At 34.8% G+C, this 25,474-nt stretch overlaps 1 protein-coding gene across 1 annotated transcript in view; it reads left to right on the plus strand.

Moving 5' to 3' along the window:
- Positions 1–25,240, plus strand: part of SMC3 (structural maintenance of chromosomes 3) — a 31,036-nt gene extending 5,796 nt beyond the window's left edge. The window contains exons 4-29 of the mRNA XM_054729082.1: positions 293–360; positions 2,048–2,119; positions 2,494–2,573; positions 2,827–2,905; positions 5,265–5,382; positions 6,312–6,487; positions 6,991–7,071; positions 7,643–7,807; positions 8,102–8,223; positions 9,301–9,514; positions 9,759–9,862; positions 10,046–10,145; positions 10,499–10,659; positions 11,060–11,201; positions 12,409–12,559; positions 14,820–14,974; positions 16,372–16,521; positions 18,498–18,656; positions 19,250–19,357; positions 19,833–19,941; positions 20,489–20,736; positions 20,822–21,034; positions 22,263–22,454; positions 22,604–22,781; positions 23,956–24,062; positions 24,831–25,240. Of these exons, the coding sequence (XP_054585057.1) occupies positions 293–360; positions 2,048–2,119; positions 2,494–2,573; positions 2,827–2,905; positions 5,265–5,382; positions 6,312–6,487; positions 6,991–7,071; positions 7,643–7,807; positions 8,102–8,223; positions 9,301–9,514; positions 9,759–9,862; positions 10,046–10,145; positions 10,499–10,659; positions 11,060–11,201; positions 12,409–12,559; positions 14,820–14,974; positions 16,372–16,521; positions 18,498–18,656; positions 19,250–19,357; positions 19,833–19,941; positions 20,489–20,736; positions 20,822–21,034; positions 22,263–22,454; positions 22,604–22,781; positions 23,956–24,062; positions 24,831–24,902 (3,524 nt within the window). The 3' untranslated portion in view covers positions 24,903–25,240. The remainder of the gene's footprint in view (positions 1–292; positions 361–2,047; positions 2,120–2,493; positions 2,574–2,826; positions 2,906–5,264; positions 5,383–6,311; positions 6,488–6,990; positions 7,072–7,642; positions 7,808–8,101; positions 8,224–9,300; positions 9,515–9,758; positions 9,863–10,045; positions 10,146–10,498; positions 10,660–11,059; positions 11,202–12,408; positions 12,560–14,819; positions 14,975–16,371; positions 16,522–18,497; positions 18,657–19,249; positions 19,358–19,832; positions 19,942–20,488; positions 20,737–20,821; positions 21,035–22,262; positions 22,455–22,603; positions 22,782–23,955; positions 24,063–24,830) is intronic.
- Positions 25,241–25,474: the final 234 nt, after the last annotated feature.

The following is a 25,474-nucleotide window of genomic DNA, read 5'->3' on the forward strand; positions in this document are numbered from 1 at the left end:
GAATCGAACTGTGACCCCTGGTTCATAGGTTAACGCTCAACCACTGAGCCATGCCAGCCGTGCTCAGTGAAAGCTTCTTAATAGTTTTCTTATATTATCATTTTCTAGCTGATTAGTCTGAAATACAGGCACATTATCTGCTTTTTTGTTGTTGTTTATATGAAGCAGGTAATCCACTTTATCTGCATTGTTCATTACCTGATACATAATATTCTAGGAAGATATGGGAAATTATTCGTAAGGCATAAATTCATTTTAGACTGTACTAATTGTTATGTTTTTATATTTCTAGCAATTCAGTTTGTTCTCAGTGATGAGTTTAGTCATCTTCGTCCGGAACAGCGATTGGCTTTATTGCATGTGAGTGAGGCTGCTTTAAGACATTATTGATATTACAGTTAATCCTTGAACAACTCAAGGGATAGTGGTATCCACTGCCTTCAGTAGGAAATCTGCATGTAACTACAGCCAGCTCTCCAAATATGCAGATTTCCAATCACCAGTGGATCCTTGAACAACATGTACAGATCCGTTTTAAAAACCTGCATATAAGTGGACCCTCACAGTTCAAGGGTCAGCTGTATATATTTTTATTTTTATTTATTTACTTTAATTCTCCCCTGAGGATATGTTTCTACCAATTTTAGAGAGAGAAACAGATTGGCTGCCTCCCAAATAAATATGCCCTGTCCAGGGATCGAACCTGCAACCTTTTGGTGCATGGGATGATGCTCCAACCAACTGAGCCACACCAGCCAAGACAGTAGTATATATTTTAAAATACATTGTCAATCCTGATAAATTATTTGTTCAAGTTTCAGATCCTTTTGAATATGATATAGCCTCATTCTGCTGTAAAATTTAATCTGTTAATACAGGATAAAGCCCTAATTTTAATCGAATGATAAAATTGTAGGATTTGTCTATAGATGGATATGTCTTCCATATAAATATAAATTCTTTATTAAGGATATTGTCTGGTAAAGCTTGAGAAGGTTTGCCGAGGAAAAAGAAGCGTTTGATATTGGGGATTAGGAACTTCGAGACTCAGAACCAAAAGTTAAATGGGACCATATAGAAGTAACCATTGCAAACTAAGCAGCATAAAGTTGTTACCATTTTTAGCTATATTTTTACTTAAATGTTAACATTTTCCAATATAAAAGAAGTATGTGTAAAAAAAATTATAATTTTTCATTAGATTTTTATGAATAACGAACTAAAGTAGTTTTAGGATAAAAATCACAAAAGACATAAAATAGTATAATTTATATTTCTGGTTTGAATAAAGCTTATAATTAAGGATCAGAAAGTAAGATTCCTCCATATATCTCAATAATGTCTCTCACACCTAGGAAGTGTTTTTTTTTTTTGTTTTAAATAGCTCTCCACCCTACTCCCCAAATTTGAACGTTTGACTCAGTAATCAGGACTAATTCCTTATAGAAAAATCTCTGTTTAAGTTTCTCATATTGGCATTAAAAGAATAATCTTTTTAGATATTCTCCATTGTGTTGAATCACTACATGATACCATGTCCAGAATCTTAAAATTACCTGGACTTGGTTATGTAAGTGGTTAGGTCATAAATTCGTTTAAGTGTGACACATGTTAAATGTGTTTTCTTAGCAGATTTAAAACATAGACTATCTCAAATGTTGAAAAAAGAGTTTCAATAGTTATATGATTTATTAGGGTTCATTTTCAGCCTTAACATGAGTCTGTAAAAGAAAAGCCTCAAAGTGTTTTAGATATTATCATATAGGTAGAATTTAGTGTCTATGGGGTCTTGTGCTCTGCTCTAATGAGGACCTAACTTTAACATCTTTTGTATTCTCATTCAGAATCAAAAGCCTTTAGGTTAAATATTACTATCCTAATATCTAATATCCTAGTATCTGCTATTTTGGCAAGAGAGATGTATACTAGTCTGGTAGAAATTTTTCTCCATTGAATCAGGCTTGTTACACCATGCACTAACTTGAAATGTGTTTAAAGTATTTGAAAATACCACTTAAATTTAAAATTTATTTTTCTCATGTTTTAGGAGGGTACAGGTCCTCGTGTTATTTCTGCTTTTGTGGAAATTATTTTTGACAATTCAGACAACCGATTGCCAGTGAGTAACTGCTTTTTCTTTTTATTAATGTTGAGAATTTTATTGTTGCAGCTGATTTTTTTTTATGCTTTAAAACATTTATTTATAGCTTTATGTAAGCTATTATAATTTCATTTATGCCAGAGTTACTATACAGTTTACATACTAACTTTGTTTTAAAATTATAATGAACATTCTTATAAATAATAAATAAGTGGGAATGTTCAAGCTGTTGTGAAAAAAATGTCTTTATCATAAGAATTGAGTATTCATAGCATACCTGTAGTGAGATTGAAATGTCAAAATAATTGTTATGTTTAGGGACTCTAAAGTGACCTTTAACGTTTTTTACTTATACTATTAACTCTGGGCTTTTACTTTTTTCTTCTTCTTAGATTGATAAAGAGGAAGTTTCACTTCGAAGAGTTATTGGTGCCAAAAAGGATCAATATTTCTTAGACAAGAAAATGGTCACGTAAGCATTTTTCTTCACATTTGTAATTTCTTTGCAACAGAGTGAAAGTATTTTTTACTTGCCTAATAGAAGTATATTTACTTATGTTCTACAAATCAATATTTAGAGCATAAACGTTAAATCAGAAGATTCTCTGAGGCTAATACAACAGATGGTTTAATGACTGTTCTGTACTCCCTCATGCTCCTTAACCCAAAAGTTAGTGTACTCATTTTTTGGTTATTTATCTGAAATTTTCAATCTTTATCAACAGGAAAAATGATGTGATGAATCTCCTTGAAAGTGCTGGTTTTTCTCGAAGTAATCCTTATTATATTGTTAAACAAGGAAAGGTAAAAAAATTGTATGTCCTTTTTTAATAGAATTTGATTTCTGAGTATATTCAGTGAATGATTTGGTTTATTGTAGTGGTTAAGTTGAAGCGAAAATGTACCTTAAGTCTTGTTTTCACTGGTTTATTTTGTATTGAAGTTAGTATTACTTTTATGTGGCTATAAAATACAAAGTAGATCCGTTGCATAATGGGATGGGAAGTATTTCTGTAGAGTTTAAGTGGATCATCTTTCCTTAGTGACCTGTATCACTTTCTAAGGTACATTGCACTGGAAGACATTTAGGTTTTTGGAAATCTTTTAAAATCATAAATTATGAATATTGTAGAAATTCTGTAAAAATCACATTTGAAAATATTACTTTCTAAAAGTATATCACAAAATTAAAATGCTAAAAGCTTACATTACTAGAATTCACCATAATGCTACATATTATTTTCCTTATAGAGATTATATTCATTGTAGTTTTTAGTTTCTATATACTTTAGCTGATTGTTCTACGATTTTCTAATATACTTTAAACTATATCTAAGATAATTAATTTTTCTTAAGACGTACCTATAATGTCCTAAAGTTTTCTGTAATGTTTGTTTGGACTAGGGGGGAGTTCTTAACAAATGTCCACTTCTAATATCATATTGAAGGCTTTTTTAGATTTGTGTTGGAAAGTTAGCATTCAGAAGTGATTAGGAAGGGTATGGTGTTTCACATTGGAAAATGTGATACCAGAAGAACAGGATTTTTAAAAGATGGTTTATAAGACATTTTTTTTTTAAAATGTATTTTTTATTGATTTCTTACAGAGAGGAAGGGAGAGAGATAGATAGTTAGAAACATCAATCAGCTGCCTCCTGCACACCCTCTACTGGGTATGTGCCCGCAACCAAGGTACATGCCCTTGACCGGAATCGAACCTGGGACCTTTCAGTCCGCAGGCTGATGCTCTATCCACTGAACCAAACCGGTTTTGGCATAAGACATTTTTTTTAAAAGGAGGCTGGTTTGAAATAGCAGTTATCTGAGTCTCCCCTTCACACATGCAACATGGGCCACTTTACATTATTTTAATTTCTGCTCATGTGTGATTTCATATGGCCCATCGTGACTTTTTTATCTACAGAAGTATTGCCTTCACCCCTACTCTATATGCTTTATTTCTTTATTTTGTTTTTTTTTTCATAGCAGTTGTGTTATACTGTGATGGTATGCTTATTTCCTTTTTTTTCCACTAGAATAAGTTTCATGAGGGCAAGACCTTTTCTGTTTTGTTCACTGTTTTCTTTCCCAGTGCCCAGCAGAGTGGCATATATGTTGTAATGATTCATTAAATATGTTTTTTAATATATTTTATTGACTTTTTACAGAGCGGGAGGGAGGAGGATAGAGAATTAGAAACATCGATGAGAGAGAAACATTGATCAGCTGCCTCCTGCACACACCCCCTACTGGGGATGTGCCCGCAACCAAGGTACATGCCCTTGACCGGAATTGAACCTGGGACCCTTGAGTCCGCAGGCTGACGCTCTATCCACTGAGCCAAACCAGTTAGGGCCATTAAATATTTTTTAATTGAGTAAATTTAGTGAATGAACAAGCTTAATTGGGGTACCCAAGGAGAAGGACGTGAAGGGTGTTTTTTTTTGTTGCATATACTTTTGTTGTGTATACTTTTGACAGACCATTTTTCTTAGCTCAGAGCTGATTCTCTTTTATGTAAAAGTGTTAAAGTAACTGTCACTTGAATTTTTAATGCAGTGATAGCATTTTTTACCTTTAGTGCTTCATTTTATTTTAAAGAACATGTGAAACTCATGCTTGTTATATAAAGTTTCATGGTAATTAGGTTTTATCACTCTGTCATGTATCTTCTTTGCCATATATTTGTGAGATATTAAAGATGTTTTTGCTTTTATTTTTTTTAATACACCCTACCCCGGTGAGACAGTTATTTTAATCTATACTTTAAGAATACCATTTTTGTTATACTTTTAAAAGTATCATAGCTTTTAAAAAATGCGTGAGTTAAGGTTTCCCCTTTTAAAAATACTTTGTTCCTTTAGAATGAATCTCATCTTTTATACCTTGTCAAATTGACTAAGAAAAAGAGATCATGGGACATTCCTCTGTCATTTGTAATTTGGGGTTTTTTATCATAAATCTGACTTATGAATATATATCTTAGATTTTTGTTTGGTAAATTTCACTTAAGTAAAAGGAAATACAGGTATATAGGTATACTTGAGTACTATACAGATTATATTAGTGAATTGGTACTCAACTTATGTGAATACCCATTTAAGGTAGAGTTCTTAAAGAGCAGTCTGTAGTGCTGTAATAATTATTTTTCCAAAATTTTTAGATCAACCAAATGGCAACAGCACCAGATTCTCAGAGACTAAAACTATTAAGAGAAGTAGCTGGTACTAGAGTATATGATGAACGAAAAGAAGAAAGTATTTCTTTAATGAAAGAAACAGGTAAAAGAAATGTGATTGTACCTTATTTCTATTTGTTGTGAATTACTTTTCATTGTATTGTAGTGGAAAGGAGTTATGTCTATCTCAGGAGTATATTGTATGATACTTTGCCTATATGTTGAATGGAGAGAAAATTAAATTTAAGCAATTTAAGGTTTGAGATTTCCAATAATTTATTTCTTTGAATAAAGAATTGTTACTGTGAAGTAGTAATGCCCTTTTAGGTCAACTATTTTGTGCCTCTAATGTCCTCATCATTTTGTGTGAGATAAATTTGGATGTATTCCTCAAAAAAAAAAGTTGTTTAGGAGCAAGTAAATGTAAAACTTGGAACTTAGACTCATCATTAGTGCATTTATTGTGGAAACCCACTCTGCTCTTCAAGTGCTTTGTCCTGTCATAACTTAGGGTCAGACAGTCCTGGATTCAAAATCTAATAATTAACTGACATTGTAACTTTAGACTTGATCTCTCTGGTTCAAAGCTTCCCCATCTGTAAAATCCTTTTTCATGTTTTATGGTGGTGAGTAGAGGAGCAGAGTAGCACCATAATTGGAATATAATAGGCATTCAATATGTAGCAGCTATAGATAATGCTATTATTGTAAAATTGGGAATCAGTGACACCAATGATATTAGTAGGGTTTTGTGTTTTTTAATGTTAAGCTTTTAAAGGAAGCTTAAACTGAGACCCTTACCACATGTATATGAGAATCAGTGTCACTATGTGTAAGTTTGTTCTCTGTTGTTTTTCATAATAAAGTATCATAATTGCCATTTTATCTTAGATTTGGTCATCCCATAATATCAAAGAAATAATGCTGTAGTTCTTAAGATTAAGTTTAACTGATGGTATATTTGAGAAGAGATATTACATAAAAATGTATTGAACTCCTTCATCCCTCCCATTTTTTTTTTTTTTTTTAAAGAGGGCAAACGGGAAAAAATCAATGAGTTGTTAAAATACATTGAAGAGAGATTACATACCTTAGAGGAAGAAAAGGAAGAACTAGCTCAGTATCAGAAGTGGGATAAAATGAGACGAGCCCTGGAATATACCATTTACAATCAGGAACTTAATGAGACTCGTGCTAAACTTGATGAGGTAAAATATTTACCTTTGCCACTTAAATTCAGATTAATTTTATTACCATGAATGCGTTAAACTCATGCTATGTTTATACTTTTCAGTGATTTTTAAATAGAAAATTAAATTTGAAAACCCCTTAATGAATTTATTAGTTAGCAAATTTGTTCTCTCAGTCTATTCTAAGAAAAATGTGTAGGCCCATATTGGCCTTGCTGTATATCTGAAATATAATCAGGTGGGGTCTCAGACCAAGATGAGAGCAAGCCACCTTTAAAGTTTTATGAATGTTTTTCTTAGCTTTTAAAAATGTATTTTGTAATTACTATTGCTGACATTTTGTACAAAAATTTGTTTTAGGGAATTTTCTATTTAAAGAAAACCATTAAGTTTTCTGGTGAAATTTTTTAAAGTGAATGATTATTTTAGCAGATATCTAAAAATTTAACTAGGTATTTTGAAAAATTAAACAAATACAAGATGAGTTAGAAATAATAGCTTGGTTTTGTTGTTGTTTTTAGCTTTCTGCTAAGCGAGAAACTAGTGGAGAAAAATCCAGACAATTAAGAGATGCCCAGCAGGATGCAAGAGATAAAATGGAGGTAAGATTACAAACTACACCTAGGCTATTTTTTTTACCACAGTAGGACCTTTGTACGAGAATTGGGAATGATTACTTTAAGTGGGGTGTCACTGGGATTGAGTATTGGAAACAGAGAGTACTGAACTTGTAAATGAAAGAAAAAAACAGACAAATCTAATCTAATCTAAAAGGCCAATATGCAAATCAACCGAATGACTGGTCTCTATGATGCACACTGACCACCAGGGGGCTGATGCTTAATGCAGGAGCTGCCCCCTCGTGGTCAGTGCACTCCCACAGGGAGCACTGCTCAGCCAGAAGCCCTGAGGCCGGCTCACAGCTGGCGAGTGGCAGCGCTAAGGATGTGCGACTGACAGCTTAGGCCTGCTCCTCTCGGGCCAAAGCCGTCAGTTGGACATCCCCCGAGGGCTCCCAGATTGCAAGAGGGTGCAGGCAGGGCTGAGGGACTCCCCCCTCATCCCCCCCCACACACACACATGAATGTCATATACTGGGCCTCTAGTGGTATTATAATTCTGCTGTTGTACTTTTAATTGCCCGACTCATTTCTATTTGAAACTTTTGAATAGGACATTGAACGCCAAGTTAGAGAACTGAAAACAAAAATTTCAGCTATGAAAGAAGAAAAGGAGCAGCTCAGTGCTGAAAGACAAGAACAAATTAAGCAGAGGACTAAGTTGGAGCTTAAAGCAAAGGATTTACAAGATGAATTGGCAGGCAATAGTGAACAAAGGGTAAGTTAAAATGCTAAAAATGAAAGACATAAATATTCAGATGAAGAGGACTAAGAGTCCTTTCTGTGATGGGTGCATGCTTGAATTTTTGTAAAAGATTTGGCACATTAAAATAATTTGCATTCACATAGCAACTCAGTACTATCTCTTTGTTTCTTACATTTAAAAATTAGTTTTGTGTTGCAGGATCAGTTTTCTCAATGAATTTTTTTCATGAGAAAACATTTTATGTTAGACTTATAAATTAAACAAAAGTTTTTAAGCAGATTGCATTTTTACTTGCTTTATTTACAGAAACGCTTATTAAAAGAGAGGCAGAAGCTGCTTGAAAAAATAGAAGAAAAACAGAAAGAATTGGCAGAAACAGAACCTAAATTCAACAGTGTAAAAGAAAAAGAAGAGCGAGGAATTGCTAGGTTTGGGATTTTTTTCACCACCACTTTTAACTTTCTGTATAGGTTTTCTATAGAACCTAAATAGTCATGGGTTAAGAAGGCACAGTATTAAGGGCAAAAGTTAATTGCCCATTACAGAGTAATAGCCAATGTTAAACAAATACTGTGGGCCAAGCATTATTGTGCATATATTGTCTACATTCTTTTTACTCAAAGGCCCTAAGAGAACCACATTATTCCCACTTTATATGAGACAAACTTGAGTCTCGAGTAGGTTAAATAACATGTCTAAAATAACATAGCTAGATGTTGGATCTTTTTAAATCATTCATGTTTGTTTGTTTTTTCACCAAATGACATGTTACTTTATATTTTATTCTGCCACTTTTTTTTTATTCAATGCTGTCTTTTTTTGTGTCTTTTTGTTTTTTAATTTCTTTATTGTTTACGGTGTTACATATGTGTCCTTATTCCCCCATTACCGCCCCCCCCAACTCCCCTTCAATGCTATTTTAACAGCTAGACATTTTAGTATGTATTTGTAGATTGGACTTGCCAGTGTTTGCTGATTTTATGATTTAGTGCATTATCATGTTTATGTGCCACTTACATTTCATTTTAGTGAATTGCCCTTTAAAAAAATTTTCTTTTGTATTGAATTGGTTTATGTAATATAGGCATCAATATTTATTTTATATGTTTTGAATGTTTTCTCTTGCCTTTTAACCTTTATAGTGTCTTTAGTTGTAAGGAGTTTAAGTGTTTATATAATTAAATATAGTTGGAGCATTTTTGAAAATTCCGGAGAACGGGTTACTAGAATTGTCTAGATTTACTGACTATTGCAAACCTTTTCTGTCTGAAATTCTTAGGGTATGGACTATTTTACCTGACTTAAATTGTGATTTTGAAATAAATTTATTATTTTATAGTACTAGTCCAAGGAGCTCTCTCTATCAGGTAGCAGTTGCTTAATACCTTTTTTAATGGAATTTTTTAGATGGCTATTTTCTCTATGTACTCTTGATGTATTGATTGCAATTAAACTTGTTTATTTCCTGTTCTGTTTTTCAATCTATTCTCTTTTGTCTTGTGTAGATTGGCCCAAGCTACCCAGGAAAGAACGGATCTTTATGCAAAGCAGGGTCGAGGAAGCCAGTTTACATCAAAAGAAGAAAGAGATAAGTGGATTAAAAAGGAACTCAAATCTTTAGATCAAGCTATTAATGATAAGAAAAGACAGATTGCTGCTATACATAAGGATTTGGAAGACACTGAGGCAAATAAAGAGAAAAATTTGGAGCAGTATAATGTAAGAACTTTTAGTTATTTTGTAAAAATCTTTCCAAAGAGATAAATGTGTAGTTTCACCTATTTAAGTTTTATTTTTAACAGTTTTCCATGCTACTCTTAAAATACATAAGACAGTACTAATTTTAAAAAGACCAGCACAATTTAATATACATATGGTAGTTTTTTGTTTTTACTGATTTTTTTAGAGAGGAAGGGAGAAAGAGAAATTGGATTTTAAATTTGAATTATTTTTATTTCCTTAGAAACTGGATCAGGACCTTAATGAAGTCAAAGCTCGAGTAGAAGAACTGGACAGAAAATACTATGAAGTAAAAAATAAGAAAGATGAATTACAAAGTGAAAGAAAGTTAGTATAGACTAAAATATGTTAATTTTTTTTGAGGAATGCTAACTAGCTGACTGTTGAATGGTCTTTAAATTAAAAGTTATTCAAATACGTTTGATTTCATTATTTTACTCTAAATTTTGTATGTTAGTGCACCTTCTTAAGTCTTTTGAAATTAAAGACAGTCTAATTTTTATTGGTTAGTTACTTGTGGAGAGAGGAGAATGCAGAACAGCAAGCACTTGCTGCTAAAAGAGAAGATCTTGAAAAGAAACAACAACTTCTTAGAGCGGCAACAGGAAAGGTGAGCGGATTCTTTTCCTTACCTCAGTTTACATCGAGTCAGTTGCTATCACACGAAAATTTATTAGCTTTCAAGCTGTAGGTAATTGGTTCCAGGAAATAAATAAGAAGAGAGTGCAAATCACTTGTCTTATAAATATGAAACTATGGGTATTGTTTTAGCATGCTATTAATTATAGTACTTTTAATAATATAAGATATTGCATTGTTGTTGGCATATTTCCAAGGGGCATGTGTTGTTGGAGAAGTGCTTTTACTTTAATCTCTGGCATATTTTTTAATATAGAGATATGGGTTTTTTACCAGCAAGAGTGCCATTGGTAAATTATTTTAAAATTTTTCACTTCTAAACAGGCCATTTTAAATGGAATAGACAGCATAAACAAAGTGCTAGACCACTTCCGTCGGAAAGGAATAAATCAGCATGTTCAAAATGGCTATCATGGCATAGTGATGAATAACTTTGAGTGTGAGCCTGCTTTCTACACATGTGTGGAAGTCACGGCTGGAAATAGGTGAGATTATTTGCTTGATATCTTCAGTTTTTAAAGGAAAGAGGAAATAAAAAGAAAGAAACAACTTTTTGTAGTTTTTAGTACAATATATCTCCCATTATCTTCTTCCCCCTTCCCCCCCCCATTATCTTCTTGTATCCTCAATTACTTACTTAATTTTCTAATTAAATGTATAGGTACCAGTTGTTTGTTTCTAATTGTAGAAGCTAGAACTTTCCCCTTTTGGGGCTTTTTCTTAGAGTGGTAACAATTTGCTTTTTCTAAGTAGTTCTTCTCTCCACCCGCATATAAATTGGATTGCATAGAAAGGAAGTGAATAGTTTAAATGTTTATAACACTTTAAAGTCTGGCAATTAAAAAATGTCTAACAATAAAAATCTGTTATTCTGTTTACATGTAGGTTATTTTATCATATTGTTGATTCAGATGAAGTCAGCACGAAGATTTTGATGGAGTTTAATAAAATGAATCTTCCTGGGGAGGTCACTTTTCTGCCTCTTAATAAGTTAGATGTAAGGGATACTGCCTATCCTGAAACCAATGTGAGTTGGCCTGTTAAGGTCTTTCTTTCTTTCAATAAGTTACTTTTTCTCATGTTCAACACATGGTTAGCGCACAGGCACTGTACATTAGAATTCACATGGTCTGTGAAATAAATACGCCTTTTTCCCCATAGAGCACAGTCACAACATGAAACAAATAATTGGAAATGCTGCAAAGTGTTAAAATACAGAAATGGAGGATGCTTTGAGAATGTATTCTAGGGTGACAAAATTAAAGTTAGGTAGTTGGAGAATTCCCTGAGGAACTGTCATGTAAAATGAGTATTAAGTTTTCTGAATATACTGTTTAAAATTGTTTATAAATTAAATTTAAAACATCTAGCAAGATGATAGGCTTGAAAGTGTAATGTTGCCTTTGTTACTAGCTGGTATATTTTTGAAAAGAAAAAAGTGCTTTGAGGTATTTGCTTTCAGAATGTTCATGATAGTAGCAACTATTTTATTTTCTTCTAAGGTTAGAGCTGAAACCTTATGAGAAAGATCAACAATTTCAGAGGAACAATGAGAATCTTATAAGCTACTTAGAGGGCCCATCTTTTTTTTTTAAATCTATAAATTGTATTTGAATTTTGGGGGAGGAGAAATTGAGTCACAAATGTGACCTGTGAATGAAGCAAGACACAAAAGAATGCATGTAGTGTGCTTCCCTTTACATTACCTAAACAAAACAGCTGCCACTGTTCTGTAAAGAAAGCCCTCTCCTTTTATTCTTAATTTTATCTGAAAACAATATTTTTCTGACTAAGATAGATATAAATTAAAATTAAACATTTTGAGGAAACACTATTAGTTTACATTTGTTTTGCCTTTTTATGTGACAGATGCTATCCTGTTTCACATACATTAATTTGTCTAGTTTTAGTAACTTTATGAGAAAGATACTGTTGTTATTGCAATTGTATAAATGAAAAAACTGTTATATAGAGAAATTAGGCAGCTTGTTTACTAAGCTCTTTATCACTGTGCTCTACTCTTGAAAACCTAGATGATTAAATGGGCACTATTTCCAGGATATTTTAGCAGAATGATTTTTCTAACTTCTTCAGTATAAAGACCTATAGTTTTGAAATATAAAGGCATTTGTGTTTATTTCTATTTCATAAAGATGTAATTCATAATTCTGCTAACATGTTTTAATTAACTGTGTTGTGATCTCTTTGTTTTCTAACAAAATATTCATTTTTAGGATGCTATTCCTATGATAAGTAAATTGAGGTACAATCCTAGATTTGACAAAGCCTTCAAACATGTGTTTGGAAAAACACTGATTTGTCGTAGCATGGAAGTTTCAACCCAGTTGGCTCGTGCTTTCACTATGGACTGCATTACCCTGGAAGGTTTGTAATGGGATTTATTTCCCATTTAAGTTTTAAGAGTATTTGAAAATTTATGTCCAATTCTTATTTTTTAAATAGTTGGTTTATTTAAATCAGAATCCAAACAGGGTCCACACTTTATATTTAGTTGATGTCTGTTAAATATAATCACTTGGTCTATAATAGAGGTTCTTAACCTTTTTTGCACCATGGATTCCTTTGGCTCTTTGATGAATGAAGCCTATGGATCCTTTTTCAATGTTTTTAAACATTGATCATAAAAAACATAAATTATATTGGCACATTGGCATGGTTATCACAACATTAAAAAAACATGATATAGTAATTCTTAAGGTATTCAAAAACAAGATTTAGCAGTGGGTCTAATCTATCTATCTATATAAAAGCCTAAGCAACTGTTAAAGTGGAATGACCAGTCGACCAGTTGCTATGATGTGCACTGACCACCAGGGGGCAGATGCTCAACGCAGGAGCTGCCCCCTGGCGGTCAGTGCACTCCCACAGCCAACCTCCCGCAGTCAGCCGGTGGCATTGGCGTCCGGTGTCCGTTCCTTCCGCCTGGCCTGGTGACTGTTGCCTTCTCTCCCACCCCTGCTGGGGCCTTCAGACCCCGGGCTGGGATGGGGAACTGGGGGTGGGTGGCAGCGGATGCGGCCCCTTTCTCAGAGGGGCCGAGGGCTGGCGGCCAACCTGTGCCCTGTTCCTCCCCCCGGCTGGAAGGCCCCGCTGATTGCCGGCCAGGCCTAGGGACCCTGCCCATGCACATATTCGTGCACTGGGCCTCTAGTAAATCATAATTTTGAAGCACTGCTGCATGTAAACAATATTTTGAGATTTGTGACAAGTGTTATTTGATAGAAAATATCTGTTATTTCTCTGGATAATGAAGTCACAAGTACTGATAAACTGTGGTTCTTGTCTCATTCATTATAGAAGGAATTACTAAATTTCATTTGAGATTAGCATAAAAATAAAGATATAAATTTTTTTCCCACTCAAGACAAGGACCTCCTAAATTTTATCTGTGGAATCCAGGTTAAGAACCTCTTATACATAGGTTCACTTGCCTTCATTTTTTTCCCCTTTACAATATTTATGTGTTGATGAAAGAAGGTAAACCACCCTCCAGCTTTGTCTCTATATATGTAAAATTTTATGTTGTTTTGAACCATCTGAGAGTAAGTTTTACAATAATGACATTTGATCTCTAAAATTTAAAGCATGTATCTCCTAAGAACAGGACATTCTCCTTTATAACTCTAATGTCATCGTTAAGCCTAAGAAATTTAATCTTAACCTTATAAAATTTAAAAAGGGTCTACATTCAAATTTTCTCAATTGCCCCAAAATAAAAATTTTTTTTTTAAATTACAGTATAGTTGACATGCAATATTATATTAGTGTACAGCATAGTGATTTGACATTTATATACCTTATGAAGTGATTATCACATTCAAATCGTTTTTCTGTCCAGGATGCAGGCAATGTCTTCTCTTTAGATTATTTTAATATAGGACAGTTTCTCCTGTTTCTTTCTACCCACAGAAATTGACTTTCTCAAAAAAATGTCCATTCTCTGTATTTGTCTTCTTTCTTATCATTAGATTCAGGTTAAAAATTCTTGGCATAGTGATATGTACATATAGTATCACATAATGTATCCCACTGTTGGTAATGCTAAGTTTGACCACTAGCAAAATACCTTTTCCCTTTTTAATTAATAAATTATATGTGGGATTGTCCTTTAAGAATACTAAACATCATGTTCCCCCACAACTTTTTTAGCATCCTTTGCTGATCATTGCCTGACTCAATTAATACACTGAGGGTTTCAGAATGGTGATTCTTATATTGCTTCTGTATTTATTAGCTGTCACTGTTCTGTAAAGAAAGCCCTCTCCTTTTATTCTTATTTTAAAGTATCACTGTGATTAATGGATTATTTTTTTATTCCATGTGTTACTACATTGTCACTTATTTTTTATCAAATTTTCCCAAATATGGCCAGTGGGAATTCCAAGCTAGTTCTATGTCCTGTTCACATGTCTCCATTTTCTAGCAGAGGTTTGGGCTCACCTAAAAGGCACATTTTTTTAAATGCATATTTTAATATTGGAAAGCAAATTTTTTTCAGAGTAGCTTAAATTCTTTTTAATTCTCATTAAATAGATAAAACCTTTAGTTGTTTGATTGTAAGTAAGTATATCATTGAGTAAAGTTGTTATAAAGAATTACTACCTTTCTTATGTTTTATTTATAGGTGACCAAGTTAGTCATCGGGGTGCTCTAACTGGAGGTTATTATGACACAAGGAAATCTAGACTTGAATTACAAAAAGATGTTCGAAAAGCAGAAGAAGAACTAGGTGAGCTTGAAGCAAAGCTCAATGAAAACCTGCGCAGAAATATTGAAAATATCTTTTTGTGCTACTGTGGAGAAAGAACTGCATTTTGGTTAGAATATATAATCTTTTGCATGTTAGGTGTGTCTTCTCATATACAGTGGGAAAAAATTCCATGTGTTTTACTTTGACTTTTATTTAAGTACAGAAGCTTATATTTGGCTAACTTCTGAAGGCAGAAAAAACTATTTTAGCATTGATCCTTTACTTTGTTGATAAATAGCTAGTAGTGAGTCTGCTTCTGTGCGAAAAGAACTCAAGAAACACTAAAATTTAAGGTTATAAGGTAACTGAGGAGGATTAGTTAGAAAATTGTAGAAGGAAAACCAGGATAGTGTTTCATGGAAGAAAGGGGAGAGGAGTAATCAGAAATGCTACATTCTTCATAGAAATTAAATATATAAGGGTTGAAAATGTCCATTAGATTTTACTATCTCGTGGTCATTTGGCTGAGATTTAGTAGGGTGGAGGAAATGGCTGTCAAAATCCATAAAAATGGTGTGCCATTACGAGTGACTACTTCAGCCCTTGTTTCACTGTCAGCTTTAATAAAGGTACTCTTAAAATCACACATACATAAAAAAGCTTACAAATGAAATAGTTGTGCCTGCTCATTTTCTTAAAACAGCCATGGTTTAAGGCAAAAGTGCTTTATGTTACTTCACATTATGTCACACAGTACTAAAAATACAGATACTCGAGCAGCAGTATCTGTATTTTAATAATCATTTGATTTTAATAATCATTTTTACTGCTTCATTAAAATATTCTTAATTGAAACTGGCATTTTTAAAAAATAGGAGTTTATAGCTTCTGTGCCATCAGTGAAAGCAATAGCACTGAGAAAAAGGTAAATATCCTAGTTTTTACTTTGCAGAGGTCTACATAGCATACTTTGAGAACTGTCTAAATTTGGCAACTTCTTACCACTAAGAAAGCATGGTGAAATACTAGGAAAAAGAAAATTGACACCAACTACCTTTCCATATTTGATAATCCAGTGAGGCAGAATTATTCTTCCACATTGGGCAAGGCCTCTTCATACATACATAACTTCCATATATAATTGATGCTTTAAGCGTAATAGACTACACAATAAGTATTTGTTTAATGAAAAGATGTTAAAAAATACTGTTACATTTCATTTAGCTTCTTCTAGGGTTTTCCAAGAATATTGATTGGTTGATTGGTATAGCTATTAGTAAAATAACATGTTATTTTGAAAGAGAAATGGTGGGGTGAACACCATTTAATTCAACATTCTTATGGTCTATAAATTTGAGGAAACAACTTTTATTTAAGGGTAAAGAAGAGGAAGGGGATACAAAATGTGTTTATAAGAATTGAAAAGAGTTTAGAACATAAGATGTATTTACAAGTTGGAGAGAATTTTCCTTAGCCTTGCATATGGATTAATAATGAAATTGACCAGTTGATGAACCAAATGCAGCAGATAGAGACCCAGCAACGGAAATTTAAAGCATCTCGAGATAGCATATTATCAGAAATGAAGATGCTAAAAGAGAAGAGGCAGCAGTCAGAAAAAACTTTTATGCCAAAGGTTCGTAAGTATGCCTTTTATTATAAACTAGTGGCCTGGTGCATGAAATTTGTGCACATTAAAAGGGGATTAATTAGAAGAAATATTTTAATACTGCTATTTGCCCTTTCTCTATAATAGAAGTGACAGATGAAAGAAAATTAGTAAAATGTATATGAAAATCTTCCACTTGTCAGAGTCTGGGTGCGCCACAGGACCCAGAGTCAAGTCCCCGCCCACCCACGGCGCCTCAAAATTGTGCGAGACCCAGACCCAGCTGGCCCCACCCCTGTTGGGCAAGATCCAGACCAGGCTGTCCCCACCCTTGTCAAGCCCCTCTGGGCGGGGGGGCGCAGCCTCAGGTCCCCTGTCAAGCCCCGCCAGGTGGGGGTGCAGCCTCAGGGCCCCCATTAAGCCCCGCAGGGTGGGAGGTGCAGCCTCAGGTCCTCCGGCCCGGTGCTGGGCAGGGGGCGCAGCCTCAGGTCCCCCGGCGCACTCTCAGGTCCCCCGGCCAGGCGCTGGGGCGGGGGGTCGCAGCCTGAGGTCCCCTGGCCCAGCACCAGGGCAGGGGGTGCACCTTAAGGTCCCCCATCAAGCCCTGCCGGGTGGGGGGCGCAGCCTGAGGTAGCCTGTCAAGCCCTGCTGGGCGGGGGGCACGGCCTCAGGTCCCCTGGCCCGGCGCCGAAGTGGGGGGCACAGCATGAGGCCCCCTGGCCCAGAGCTGGAGCAGGGGGCACGACTTGAGGTCCCCTGTCAAGCCCCACCGGGTAGGGGACGCAGCCTGAGATCCCCCGTCAAGCCCCGCTGGGTGGGCGGTGCAGCCTCAGGGCCCCCGTCAAGCCTCGCCTGGTGGGGGGTGCAGCCTCAGGTCCCCCGTCAAGCTCCACCAGGTGGGCGGCACAGCCTCAGGGCCCCTGTCAAGCCCTGCTGGGTGGGGGATGGGGGGCGCAGCCTTAGGTCCCCCGGCGCCAGGGTTGGGGGAGCACGGCCTCAGGTCCCCTGGCCCAGCGCCGGGACAGGGGGTGTGGCCTCAGTTCCCCTGGCCTGGTGCCAGGGCAGAGGGTGTGGCCTGAGGTCCCCCGGCCCAGCGCTGGGGCGGGGGGCGCAGCCTAACGTCCCCTGTCAAGCCCCACCGGGTGGGGGGTGCAGCCTCACATCCCTGCTGATGGCTCGTTAAGGCTCTTATGGCAACTCGGCCTCTGCTGTGGGTGCAGCCATCTTGTTTTACGGAAACCCTTCCTCCTCTACTGTGGGTGCTGCCATCTTTGTGACGGTATGATGGTCAATTTGCATATTTCATCTTTATTAGATAGGATGTTTTAATTAATAGAATTGGGTGAACCATGTTAAATAGGTTATCCACACTTATACCCAAGGGTACCTAAAGTGTCTCTTCCTAGCCCACATTCAGATTTTCCAAATTCATTCAACAAATAGGCATTTTGAACTATGGCATAATAGTACTGTCTGGTAGTAATGAATTTGTAATTAATTAATCATTTTTGACTGTAAAATACTATTTATGGAGTTATTTGAATATTTGATTGCATTTTGTTCAGAGTTTTAAAATGAGTATAAAGCAAATTGTAACTGCTGTTACAGTGAAAATATATATTGGTCTATAAATGTGAAGCTGTTTGAGAAAATAATTTGGTACATCAGTACTAATACAATTTTTTTTTTCTAAAAATTACCCACAATTATTCTACCCCAATACATTCTAGCAACTATTTTTGGTTCTTATGAGTATATGTGAAGATTTTTATATAGTTTGATCATAGGATATGGTATTTCACACAGCCCCATAGTATTGCATCATGAATATTATTGCTACATAGTTCTAATTATCAAATGTAATGGATACCTAATAGTTAATTTGAATTGATATGATTCTTAGCTCACTTTAATATCAAATGTAGATGGTTACCAATTTTTTACTATTATAAGTGATACAGTAACTAATACCTTTATTAATACATGAGTTATCTGTCTTATAGCAACGTAGCTTACAAAGTTTGGAGGCAAGTTTGCATGCTATGGAGTCCACCAGAGAATCATTAAAAGCAGAGCTGGGAACTGATTTGCTTTCTCAACTTAGTCTGGAAGATCAGAAGAGAGTAGATGCACTGAATGATGAAATTCGTCAACTTCAGCAGGCAAGTACAATTGACAGGAAAAATAATTGTTGATAACTGGTTATTGTGGAAAGTATTTTTCTTGCTAATAAAGAAATGTGAAAGATTATTGAAAAAATGTAAAAATGACACTTGGACTTATCCATAAGAGTAAATAAAAAAAGATTTTAGTAAGTTTTCCTAAACCATTCTGTATATGGTAGGATTATACAAGAAATCTTCATTTTATTCTATCTTATTTAGTGCATATTTATCACTAGTAAGGTTTGACTTGTTAGCTTTGCCATATTTATTAATATGACCATCTTTACATATTCAATGTTATTTGAATTAAACATTTTAATAACATTTTATTATTGAAACAGATTTAAACAATATTAAGTCCAAAAAACTTAAAAGCAGGAAAAGAAAAACATTTTTGGTAGTATGCTTATAAAAAGAACCAGGCACAAAAACTTAGCATTTTGAAGATAGAAAATATACAGTCTTTGGAATGGTATAAAACTCCATAATGCTTATTTGAACACAAGTAATAGGGATGACAGCAAATTAACAGCATTCCTGTATGTGAAATGTACATGCCTATGTAGACAAATACTTTTCTTTTCTTTTAGGAAAACAGACAGTTGCTGAATGAAAGAATTAAATTAGAAGGTATTATTACTCGAGTAGAGACTTATCTCAATGAGAATTTGAGAAAACGCTTGGACCAAGTAGAACAGGTATGTTCTTTTTCGGGAGTTCCTTGACGACCATAACCATTTGAAGGTACATATAAGAGTCTCTGTTTGAGAGCATGGACTTTGGGGACCAAAAGACTAGCAGTGTGACCACCTGCCTAACATTGCCACCTGGTGTATGATCTTAGATAAGTCATTTAATACTTCTAAGCTTCAGTTTCAGGACTGTCTAATACTGTTTTGTATTTGTATCCTGGCACAATCTAGGTACTCAGTAAAAGTTATTAATATTTTATCAGTAGAAGGTAGATGTGGAGAAATTTTTTAGTAATTATATCATTACTTTTCCCCCCTGTAATGGTACTTTAAGTATTTGCAATTGTATGAAGTATATTTTTTTGTTTTCTGAATGTTTATTCAAACATAACAGCTATAGAAACTGTTGCTAATCATAACATTTTGAAACTAACATTCATATTTTGTGGATGAATGCTCATAAGTTCCTTTTGTGTTGCAGGAACTGAATGAACTGAGAGAGACAGAAGGGGGTACTGTTCTCACTGCTACAACCTCAGAACTTGAAGCCATCAATAAAAGAGTAAAAGACACGATGGCACGATCAGAAGGTAAATTATTGTTTAGTAAATTTTTTTAGGTATTTAGTTAAATTTAGCTTATTTGTTTTATAACATTGTTTACTACAAAATGAAATATTCAAAAAGGCAAAATTATCTAGTAATGATTTTTTGTTTTCCATTATCATAAACAGTCTATAGTGAACAGAGTTAGGGTGTTGATTATAGATAGTAATCTTTGTTTTATTGAAATATTTGTGACAATTTTGAGATTGTAAATTATTAATTTTGAGAAAAGTATGAAATAACAATCAATTTTCTTACCACCTACTTACTGAGTAGAAAATTCTTTTTTAGTTTTTTCTAAAGATAAACATTAAATAATAATAAAAACTATACTCATGATTCTTATGTAAAATTCTAATTTATCCTGAATTAAATGTTTTATGAATTTTTCACAGTAAAATTTAAACAAACATGAAAAAGCCTATTTATTTTGATAGATTTGACCATTAAAATAAAACCTTTGGTCAAATAACATTCTGTCTATAAAATAGGTATTACGATCTAATTTGTTCCCCCCACCTCTCCACTTCAGATTTGGACAATTCCATTGATAAAACAGAAGCTGGAATTAAGGAACTTCAGAAGAGTATGGAGCGCTGGAAAAATATGGAAAAAGAACACATGGATGCTATAAATCATGACACTAAGGAACTAGAAAAGATGACAAATCGACAAGGCATGCTACTGAAGAAGAAAGAAGAATGTATGAAGAAAATTCGAGAACTTGGATCACTTCCCCAGGAAGCATTTGAAAAATACCAAACACTGAGTCTCAAACAGGTAAATCTTGTTGTTTTTAAATTTGAAATCTCATTGCAAATTTTTCTGTATATGAATTTACGTATACATTTTTTCCTCCTTGTAGTTGTTTCGAAAACTTGAACAGTGCAACACAGAATTGAAGAAGTATAGTCATGTTAACAAAAAAGCTTTAGACCAGTTTGTAAATTTCTCTGAGCAAAAAGAAAAATTAATAAAGCGACAAGAAGAATTGGATAGGGGTTACAAATCAATCATGGAATTGATGAATGTACTCGAACTTCGAAAATATGAAGCTATTCAGTTAACTTTCAAACAGGTATGTTTCTTTCCTTTTTTTTCCCCCAGAGAGAGGGGACAGGGAGGGGAGAGACAGAGAGAAACATGTATGTGAGAGAGACACATTGATTGCCTTCCCCATGCACCCTGACTGGGGCTGGGAATGGAGCCTGCAACCGAGACCCTTCAGTCCAAGGGCTGACCACTCTATCCACTGAGTCAAGCCGGCTAGAGTCGTATGTTTCTTTTAGTAATAAATAAACACACATGACAAAAGCTTCAGCTATCATTCAGTTTATTTTTCAGTTTGTAAGGATTTTTTTCCACTGATAGTTGGATCTAATATATGTGAATAAATTCAGCACATAAGTTGCTAACATAGTAACTAGAATATTTTACACATAGTTTTTTTTTTTTAAGATTATTTTAAAAAATATTTTCATTGTATTTTTTTAGAGAGAGAGGAGGGAAGAGAGAGAAACATTAATATGAGAATGAAACATCTCTCAGTTGCCTCCTGCACACCTCTCACCTGGGAATGAGCCCACAATCCGGGCACATACCCTAACCGAGAATTAAACTGGCAATCTTTTGGTGCACAGGATGACAACCAGGCAAATGAGCCACACCACTGGCCAGGGCTACACAGTTCTTAAAAGGATCACATCTGTTATTGTTCTTAAAAAAAAAAACCAACTTCTGGCCCTTGCTGGGTAGCATAGAGCATTGTTCCTACTCACCAAGGTTTTGGGTTCATCCCCAGTTAGGGGATGTACAAGAATCAAACAATGAATGCATAAATAAGTGGAACAACAAATCTCTCTCTCTCTCTCTCTCTCTCTCACCCTCTCCCCTTCTCCCTCCCTCTAAAAAAAAGTCAATTAGCTGAGGCCGAGGCCGGTTTGGCTCAGTGGATGGAGCGTCGGTCTGCGGACTGGAGGGTTCCAGGTTCGATTCCGGTCGGGGGCATGTGCCTTGGTTGCGGGCACATCCCCAGTGGGAGGTGTGCAGGAGGCAGCTGATCGATGTTTCTCCCTCATCGATGTTTCTGGCTCTCTATCCCTCTCCCTTCCTCTCTGCGGAAAATCAATGAAATATATTTAAAAAAAAAAAAAAGCCAGTTAAAAAAATGCATACTAAAAAAATACTTGATTGCTTTTACATACTTATTTTTGTTTTAAGCAGTAAGATGTATAGTTCCACATAAGCAAAATTTATATTTGAATTGACACCCAACCTTATATATCTATCTGTTTGTTTATTTTAAGGTATCCAAGAACTTCAGTGAAGTGTTTCAGAAGCTGGTACCTGGTGGCAAAGCTACTTTGGTGATGAAGAAAGGAGATGTTGAGGGCAGCCAGTCTCAGGATGAAGGAGAAGGGAGTGGTGAAAGTGAGAGGGGTTCTGGGTCACAAAGTAGTGTCCCATCAGTTGACCAGTTCACTGGAGTTGGAATCAGGGTAAATGCTTTTACATCCAGTTTTCCTCAGTAATTATCATAGTTGTAATTTGTAAATATTTTGCAAATCTAAATAGATGTATTCAATTTAATTTAAAGAGATGATTGTGATTCAACCCCTTTCGGATATTGACACAAATGTTTTCTTAGGTGTCATTTACAGGAAAACAAGGTGAAATGAGAGAAATGCAACAGCTTTCAGGTGGACAGAAATCCTTGGTAGCTCTTGCTCTCATTTTTGCCATTCAGAAATGTGACCCAGCTCCTTTTTACTTGTTTGATGAGATTGACCAGGCTCTGGATGCTCAGCACAGAAAGGCTGTGTCAGGTACAGTTTTGGTTTTACACTTAGCAATGAGAACATGCTCTAAAATGATAGCTTAACTCTTTTATAGTGATTTCTTGCTGCTTGAGAGATTTGGGGTTACTAGATAGGATATGTATCCTATATAATAAAGAGCTAATATGCGAATTAGACCGAACAGCAGAATGACTTCCAGATGACCCTTCCAGATTAAGCTGAGGCTTCGAGGGCCAAGCCCCTTGCATGAATTTCGTGCATCGGGCCTCTAGTTAGTAAATAAAATTTATCTTTTAATAGGTTTTTAAAATTTAACATTAGACTTCTTTGCAAAGTTCTGTGAGAAAGATGTAATTTTTTGAATCAATTGAAAATCCTACTGCCCTGGCCAGTGTGGCTGTTTGTTGGAGCATTGTCCCGTATACCAAAAGGTTTTGGGTTTGGTTCCCAGTCAGGGCACATACCTAGGTTGCTGTTCAATGCCCAGTCTGAGGGTGCATGCAGGAGGCAACCAGTCTATTTCTTTCTCTCTCCCTCTCTCCCTTCTCTCCAAAAATCAATTAAAAAAAAGAAAATTGTACTTGAGTTAAACTTTTTAATGTAGAAGTTGCTCATTTTAAAACTTTTATTTCAATGTTTGAGTAGTTTCTGTCATAAACATTATTGATTATGTGGTTAAAGAATCTGTATTTGATCTTTAGTAAGTTCAGAAGATCTTTGGGGAAGCCCTGGCAGGCCAACTCAGTTGGTTAGAAGCTCATGTGTCAGGGTTATGGGCTTGATTCCTGGTCAGAGCACATACAAGAGATAACTAGTGAGTGCATGAATGAGGGGAACAACACAGTGATTTTTCTCTCTTGCTTGCTCACTAAAAAAAAAAAATCAATAAATTAAAATAAAAACACCAGTAAGGTCAATTAAAAAAAATATATATCTTTGGAGGTGGTAGCAGGGGAAAGGCGTTTTGCTCTCATTATTTCTAATGCTGTATTAGAAGTTACTGCTTCTTTATATTCTGGAACTAAGATATTGGGGTTAAAGATTTATTTCTAATTTAAGAAATTAAGGTGGTAATTTTTGTAGGTATATGCATAAAAATAGTCACAGGCTGTTTTGAATATTAAGAGTAAAGATAGTTGCATTTTAAATTCTAAGATTACTGAGAAAAGGGTCTTGTTAAATTACTTTTTTTTTTTTACAGATATGATTATGGAACTTGCTGTACATGCTCAATTTATTACAACTACTTTTAGGCCTGAACTGCTTGAGTCAGCTGACAAATTTTATGGTGTAAAATTCAGAAATAAGGTAACTTTTTTAACATGAAGTTTAAGTTTATGTAGTATTTAATCCATCATATTGAATTCTTATTTTGTGTTACTTCAGTCATGAAAGAAAACTTAGAAAGTTGTTGCTCATCTATGATGTCTTTGTAAAGAAAAAACTTTACTTAAAGTACACAGGAGATTTAGCAGTTTTTTTGTGGTATTCACTGCACTTATTTTTTTTCCATTGGCATTAAGAGACAGTATCTTCCTATCTAGTCATTCGTTGCTTCTTAATGAAGTCTTTAACAGTTAAGTACATTGATTTATATTTGGCTGGACCGTTTTTCTTGGTGTTTTAATAAGCCTTAATGTTCTCTGAAACAGCAAAACAATACATAGGCATAAGTTCTTGTCCATATCTTCAGAGCATTAAAAGGCAGAATGTTTTTAAACTCACACATTGAACAAACCATCTATATAATAATCTATATAATAAAAGCCTAATATGCAAATTGTCCCCTCGACTCGGAGTTCGACTAGAGGGCAGGGCCGGCTGGCCAACTGCAGGAAGGGAGCCCCTGGCTGATAGCCGGCAGTTGCTAGGGATCCTACCTATGCACGAATTTCGTGCACTGGGCCTCTAGTTATAAGTAAAGGTTTTATCAGTCCATGTTTTAGAATCATTTGACTTGATATGTAAAATTTACAGGTAATAGGCTGTATATTTTAACTATTACCCTGTACAGTGTGAACACTGATATATTTCTTTAAGATTTAACAGATTTTATTTTTGGCATTTATTCTTCAGGTTAGTCATATTGATGTGATCACAGCAGAAATGGCCAAAGACTTTGTAGAAGATGATACCACTCATGGTTAATTGGAAACTGTTGCCCACTGGTTTGGAAGATTTGTATAATATTATGATTCTCATCCCCAGGAACTGTAAATTAAACTTAAATATCTGGTCATTATTAATAGTTTTCAAATTTAGAGTACACACAGTCCTTTTATATTTCAGTCATTGTATTTTATAAGATACTCTGTAATGTTACATTTCTATGTATAGTTTAAGAATTTTATTTCCCACACAACTTTTTGTAAAGTGTCTTGTTACTGTTTTAAATCTTTGAAACATGCTAAATATCTTTTCCTAATTATTTTATCAATTATATTGCCTCTTTTTTTATAGCTTCAATTAAATAATTGGTTTTGTGACTTAATTTTGTTTTTAAATTTTGTGTTTTATATGGCTTTTCATTTATAGTTGTACAATTAGAGACAAGTTTTTCTTAAATATCTGTTTTATTTTGCCTAAGAAAAGATCTGCCTTCACTTAAAAGAAGATTTTTTTAAATAGTTTCATATTCTGTTGAATTATATCAGTGGTTCCTAACCTAGGCTGCATGCTTAAACCCATGGAGGAAGCTTTTAAAAATGTAACACTATGGG

The sequence above is a fragment of the Eptesicus fuscus genome, chromosome 17 (assembly GCF_027574615.1).
Source record: "Eptesicus fuscus isolate TK198812 chromosome 17, DD_ASM_mEF_20220401, whole genome shotgun sequence".
Taxonomy (NCBI): domain Eukaryota; kingdom Metazoa; phylum Chordata; class Mammalia; order Chiroptera; family Vespertilionidae; genus Eptesicus; species Eptesicus fuscus.